Source organism: Nansenia antarctica (genome assembly GCF_963989245.1).
Source record: "Nansenia antarctica genome assembly, chromosome: 19".
Classification (NCBI taxonomy): Eukaryota; Metazoa; Chordata; class Actinopteri; order Argentiniformes; family Microstomatidae; genus Nansenia; species Nansenia antarctica.
Window position 1 is genome coordinate 8,615,322 of NC_137692.1, and position 6,993 is coordinate 8,622,314.

At 42.8% G+C, this 6,993-nt stretch overlaps 1 protein-coding gene across 2 annotated transcripts; it reads right to left on the reverse strand.

The window, feature by feature from the left end:
* Window positions 1-1,338: 1,338 nt before the first annotated feature.
* LOC308173833 (Golgi reassembly-stacking protein 2-like) lies at window positions 1,339-6,600 on the reverse strand. Of its 2 annotated transcripts, none has more exons than XM_080548894.1 (9): window positions 6,455-6,600; window positions 5,680-5,760; window positions 5,064-5,267; window positions 4,843-4,929; window positions 4,535-4,665; window positions 4,302-4,446; window positions 4,044-4,161; window positions 3,613-3,741; window positions 1,339-3,162 (listed from the first exon to the last, which is right to left on the reverse strand). In XM_080548894.1, exons 1-9 carry the CDS (start codon window positions 6,515-6,517, stop codon window positions 2,888-2,890), a joined length of 1,233 nt encoding a protein of 410 aa, XP_080405020.1. In that variant the 5' UTR covers window positions 6,518-6,600; the 3' UTR covers window positions 1,339-2,887. The 2 variants fall into 2 exon arrangements, with proteins under 2 accessions (XP_080405020.1, XP_080405019.1); XM_080548893.1 differs by having other exon boundaries at window positions 1,339-3,165.
* Window positions 6,601-6,993: the final 393 nt, after the last annotated feature.

Consider the following 6,993-nt stretch of genomic DNA (forward strand, 5'->3'; position numbering starts at 1 on the left):
CTCTGTGTGGACATGTCCATGGTAAGGTAAGACATGCTCTGTGTGGACATGTCCATGGTAAGACATGCTCTGTGTGGACATGTCCATGGTAAGGTAAGACATGCTCTGTGTGGACATGTCCATGGTGAGACATGCTCTGTGTGGACATGTCCATGGTAAGGTAAGACATGCTCTGTGTGGACATGTCCATGGTAAGGTAAGACATGCTCTGTGTGGACATGTCCATGGTAAGACATGCTCTGTGTGGACATGTCCATGGTAAGGTAAGACATGCTCTGTGTGGACATGTCCATGGTGAGACATGCTCTGTGTGGACATGTCCATGGTAAGGTAAGACATGCTCTGTGTGGACATGTCCATGGTAAGGTAAGACATGCTCTGTGTGGACATGTCCATGGTAAGGTAAGACATGCTCTGTGTGGACATGTCCATGGTAAGGTAAGACATGCTCTGTGTGGACATGTCCATGGTAAGGTAAGACATGCTCTGTGTGGACATGTCCATGGTAAGGTAAGACATGCTCTGTGTGGACATGTCCATGGTAAGGTAAGACATGCTCTGTGTGGACATGTCCATGGTAAGGTAAGACATGCTCTGTGTGGACATGTCCATGGTAAGGTAAGACATGCTCTGTGTGGACATGTCCATGGTAAGGTAAGACATGCTCTGTGTGGACATGTCCATGGTGAGACATGCTCTGTGTGGACATGTCCATGGTAAGGTAAGACATGCTCTGTGTGGACATGTCCATGGTAAGGTAAGACATGCTCTGTGTGGACATGTCCATGGTAAGGTAAGACATGCTCTGTGTGGACATGTCCATGGTAAGGTAAGACATGCTCTGTGTGGACATGTCCATGGTAAGGTAAGACATGCTCTGTGTGGACATGTCCATGGTAAGGTAAGACATGCTCTGTGTGGACATGTCCATGGTAAGGTAAGACATGCTCTGTGTGGACATGTCCATGGTAAGGTAAGACATGCTCTGTGTGGACATGTCCATGGTAAGGTAAGACATGCTCTGTGTGAATCTGGAGACTGTGCAGTGACAGAACTATGTGGCATGTTGGGTTCAGGGCATTGACGGTTTACCCCTCAGTCTGGTATTTGCTGCCATCTACTGTATGAGTATGAATGCATTAGTGCACGTATGGGTTTGTAGTTTCTAGAATCTAGAGGGCACCATACAGGAAATGAACGAGCAGATCAAACGAAGCTAATTAAACTGTTCCCTAGTTAGTATATAATGTGCTGTATGACATGTCCATCATAATACAGTCAAGGAATCTAAATACATTGTTCACATACTGGTATTCATAACTTTATTTTGCACTCTTGCTGATGTCTTGAGATTATGATATAACAGTTTTTCCACCCACCAAGTCTTAAGATGTAATGCATAGAATTAAAAGTGATATGATTTAGCATGGAAATCAAACTAGGCTAACATTTCTAATTTGAATAATCAAGACAAAAAAGCCTTCTCATTATACCTCAATGGACATGATCATAAAGTATTATCAGCATACTTTTCTATCTAACTGAAGCAGTGCAACCGCATAAAACATACATGATACAAATTAGTATTCTTAAAAAAAGCACTACATAAAGGCAGCTGTGTAAAGTACATCATAGTCTTGTATGTACTATATGAATGAACAGACAAATACATTCATGGATATCCAGTGTTCACTTCAATTTGACAAATATTATCAGGTCAAACCAGATTTGAGACTCAAGGCCAATGCACACGGCGTGCGATTTTGTCGCACCGCCGAATTCGATTCCATTGTTTTGAATGAGACAATGCACACAGCGTGCGATGCGATATTGTCAAACGACAACATTCGATTCTCAATTCACACCCACACACAATCGAATGTTATCGTGCGACAAAATCGCACGCCGTGTGCATTGGCCTTCAGAAATCAAATGACATATTCCAGGGAGACATTAGGCTACTTCTGGAGAGAAAAGGAAAGCTTACAGTGGTAATCCAATGGGTCAGTCTGAAAAAATAATATCTTATTCTGTGTAGTGCATACAGACTTCTAACTCACCCCATTGATATATCACTGGGAAAGTGTTTAAGTGCCACATAATGTACACGGTGTGTACTGTATAAGCATGAGATTACTACAATCATGAGACGACTTCACAATCGTCGTGAATATAATACCACACATATCGTGGGAACACAAACCACTCAGTACACATTTTCCTCACCATTGGTAGATCAGAAAGAATTTGTAATCACAAAAAAATAAGCAATACAAGACCTTCATATTCAAACTACACATCCACATTAAATGGTTTGATATCCTCTCACAATACTTAATAAAAAAATAGAAAAAAGAGTGAACACCAATTGAAAATCAGCACAACATTTTCCTGGTAAGAATATCCATTAATGCTGTTAATAATGTTAAGATACCTAGCCTAAATTAACTAGAATGATGGCAACTGATAGACGATCATATGTGTTTTTTTGTGGGCATATATTAAATGCCTATTTTGCAGCAATCTGGTATGAGTGTGAAAGTAAATGCTACTGTTGGGCAATAGGTTGGTACTGTGTAGGTATACACATAACATTCATAACATTCATATTGCATTACCCCATATATCCACAATCAAACCAAACAATCGAATAATGGATCATCACCCTGTGGAGGGGTCTTACCCTGTTGCAAAGACGTGAAACATAGCATGAATCAATGTTAAGACTAATACCAGATTAAAATAATACCAGATACAACTACTCTACTAATAAAATAACATTTCTATAGCTCTAAACCTAAGACTTCAGCCTGCCTCCTCTCTAACAAGCTAAATCTCAATGTTTCTGAGAAGGAGAGAGACTGGTAGAGACACAACCAGCAGGCTCTCATTCCTCTGGTGCAGATTGTTCCAAGGCCTTCCCTTCCTTGTGCTCTGGGCTGGGAGGCGCCAGGTCCATACCTTGCTCATGGAAGGAAACAGTGTCAGACAGGCCCTCCTTGGTGATATCTGGACTGGCCATGCCATCTGTGGGTACACCACTGCAGGGAAGGGTGGCAGGGTCCACAAGGCCACCCATCTCAAGCTCCTGGACGCCTGACTCCACCTCGCTCTGTGGTAACGAGGCCGTCACCTGACTCACCGGCGACTCCTCAGGCGATTCTTCTGGAAGAATATTAATATGTACATGAAATGATATTCTAGGCAAGGCAAGGCAAGTTTATTTGTATAGCACATTTCATACAACAGGGGCAATTCAAAGGGCTTTACATACATTATTTAAAAATACAGCAAGAGGAGCATAGTAAGAAAATAACAATTACAATTAATAAAAGCAAATATAAGGAGTGAATAGATAAAACGTTTAATAAGACAATAGTTAATGGAAAAAAGGCCGATTGAAGTGTTTGTGTTTAATCACAACTGCTGCAAAACATGAAGGTTTTTAGCTTAGATTTAAATATTTTAAGGGTTTGGGCCTATTTGATTTCTTCAGGGAGTTTGTTCCAGGAGCATGCGGCAGCGTGACTGAACGCTGCTGCACCGTGTTTTGCTTGAAAGGGCTAGCGACACATTAAAAGTTCTGCTCTGACCATTTACTGAACCACTTACCCATGGTGAGCTGGTCTTCCCGGCAGGACATATCGCCATCATTAGCGAACGTGGACATGTAGGTCACATCAACGGAGGAGAGCTTCTCTGAGAGGTCTAGGGTCATAGCCTCAGAGGTACTGGAGATATCTGACATTCAAACACAGATATCGCCCTTGAGTGGATAAAAAAAGCTCTCCCTCCTCTATGAAACAGTAATGATCTCACAACAGATCTCTTTAGGCTGGCTGCATGGACCCAGCTTAAGAACACTATAGAAATAGGCTTAATCTGAGCACCCTCAACTACTATACAGTACAGTATGTATTCCGTTTTTTTGAGGAATAGCACAAGGGCAGATACATTGGAAAACACCACAAACAGTTCCCATAGTTAAGCAGTTCCCAAAGATTGCACACTATGACCATGATCACACCAAGGTAATACATTACCTGGGTCCATAGTTCTCTGGATAGAAGAGAGTAGAGACGGGTCTTGGCTGGGCTGCCCACTGTGATCCATGCTCCCCTCGCCTTGGACACGCTGACCAGAAGTAGCCATTAAAGGCACCTACAGTAATGAAAAGTACATTTGTATGTACCTGTACACATCCAAATCCTCAGATTCTGTGATATACTCATATATTCAATGATATACTTGGAATCTAGTCAAACTACTAAACAAACAACCACGCTGCCTTAATCAAGTACCTCAGTGTAGTCACTTGAAGGCATCTCTTGGGTACCATAGTCTTCAGGCACACTTGAGGTAGGTGCACTTTCCACTTGGGTATCAAAGACGACTGGCCGAGTTGGTATTCGGTGCAAGTAGCCGTATCCTATGCCACAGCCTAAGCTGGAAAGAAAATAGACAAGAACCATTCAAGCGAAAGGGATGTTTATTATTGCAGAGGGCCTTCCCCTGCAACCGCAAGCCCCTTTACCTTCCCTCTCCTCCCCAGGCTCCATTGGGTGTGACCACCACCTCTCTGCACTGGTCGTTCTTGGTGTTATATACCAGGAGCTTCAGAGGCTTGCCCTCATTGGTCTCAATCAGGGAAAAGAAGTCCTCAGACTGCAGGGGTGACACAATCTTGACAATCAGGAGCATGTTAACAATCAGTGTTAGCTCTGAAAAACAGGTTTCGTTCAGCAACCCTCTTACGGTGAATGTGTATCCGAAAAAAAGGTTTCAATTCGGTCAACGGCATTTATCGTGCAATCCTCTACACAACACTAAAAGCGATCTTACATCTTGCAACACTTGGTCTGCTCCGACAATGAAGTCTTGGTGTGCCTGCAAGCCTGCCAACGCCGCTGGTGAATTAGATTCGACATCCTAAAAATTATGAAAAGGAGTGTTATTGATCAACAATAACAAACCAGGTGAATGAATAGAATATTAGGCCTATGATCAGTAAAAAAAAGCCGCTACAAAGCAACACCGAAGTCCTCAGCGAGTGCTTGACTCACCAGAACATGCCAAACGTTTTCGTTAGCACCTTGGAAACTGCAGAAGCGGACACTGGCACCTAACAGGCCCTGGCCCCCCCACATGTTGCTGGGGACCACCTCCAACTCTCTGACCCGTTGGGCTTTGGTGCTGTACACCTCCAGCTTCACCGGCTTCTCCACGTTGGCCTTCAGTAGGTCTTTCAGCAAGTCATTTTCTTTGTTCTGCAGAGACAAAGAGTCAATACACCTGTCGATACTGTAGGAGTAAATAAATACACCTGTTCATACAACCTTAGAGAGGCTATCATAATTACTCCTGTTTTAGACCAAGTTGATTTTGTCCAATGTCCAATGTTCCTTCAATTATGAGGAAATAAATTTCATAAATGACATCATTTTCCTGGAAGCACAGTGTACAGAATTTTTACCCTTGCCTGCTTGTGTGTTCTGTCATCATGTGAAGCGCATTGAATCACATTTTGTGAGAAATGCGCTATACAAATAAAACTTGATTTGATTTGATTTGATCATCATGTAGATCTACTTCATGACAGTGGATGGAATAAGTTAAAAGTCCAATAAAAAAAACTATAAACCTTATCCTGGCCCCTCCCCCTAGAAATAGTTTACTCACCAGTCTGGTGTTTCCTATAGATAGGATGAAATCAAAAAAGGGCTCCAAACCAGCAGCATGCGCAGGTGAGTTGTCTTGAATCTGAAATTAAAACACACCTATTATTATTATTATTATTATTATTCCACCTTACAAACACATTTGATCAGTTCTATTTTCTGTTGCCTGCTGGTCAGTCAGTGTTGTGGTCGCCATCATGTGATGAGATGGGGGATGGCACTGTGCAGATGTCAGTCTGATAACAAGCTATCTATCTGTCTCATAAAGGTTCTTTCTGAAAGACACTGATCCTGTGTGTTAAGGCACAGACTGAGTAACAATGGCAACTGCATGGACAATGCTGCTGTCAGCTCACCCGTAACCCTGGTTACTTTATTCCAGTTACTTACTATCTTCTTGCAGCCAGAGTAGCCTAGCTACTAAAAGCACTGCATTGTTTGGTGAACAAGCAGAACAAACTAAACAAGTAGACGGCTGACAGCTACTACTAGACACGCTAGCTAGAGATCTGTCTGCCAGCTGTCATATGGACATGGTGAGGTCTGTCTGTCTATCTGTCTGTCTGCCAGCTGCCACATCATCATCATCACAGATCAGAAAGCAGAAACCCATGTTACGACACATATGACACACATATGAACAAACTGACAAACTAGTTAGCTAACAAGTACAGACAGCTTGCTAGCTGGCTCCCCGTCATAGAGGCTATTGGACATGTAGATCTATCCAACCTTCAGCTATGCTAGCTAGCTAGCTTCCCCCGGTGACCACCTACCCCATGGACGTGATATCCACTGGTTCCCCCGTCTGATAAAATGGAGCTTTGCGTTAAACCCATCGCAACCCACAGCTAACGTGAACTAACCAGCTATGTTATGTTACAGTAATAGTACAGCTGTCAGTAAAGCGCTGTCATGTTCAGCTAGCCGGCCACGTCGCACGGGACTACACCTCTGGACAGGCAAAAGTAATAAATAGAGATGCCAGAGTAAAATCGAGTGATGTTTCACGTGTTCTCTCTCTCTCTCTCTCTCTCTCTCTCTCTCTCTCTCTCTCTCTCTCTCTCTCTCTCTCTCTCTCTCTCTCTCTCTCTCTCTCTCTCTCTCTCTCTCTCTCTCATGCGCGCGCGCGCGCACGCACACACACACACACACACACACACACACACACGCACACAAAACCACTGATAACATAAATAATACAGACACTAAAGTAATAATAATAATAATTCATTATATTTATATAGCGCTTTTCTGAGGCTCAAAGACGCTGAAAAAGTATGATGACAACGAATACAGTAAACTGTGTTCGATT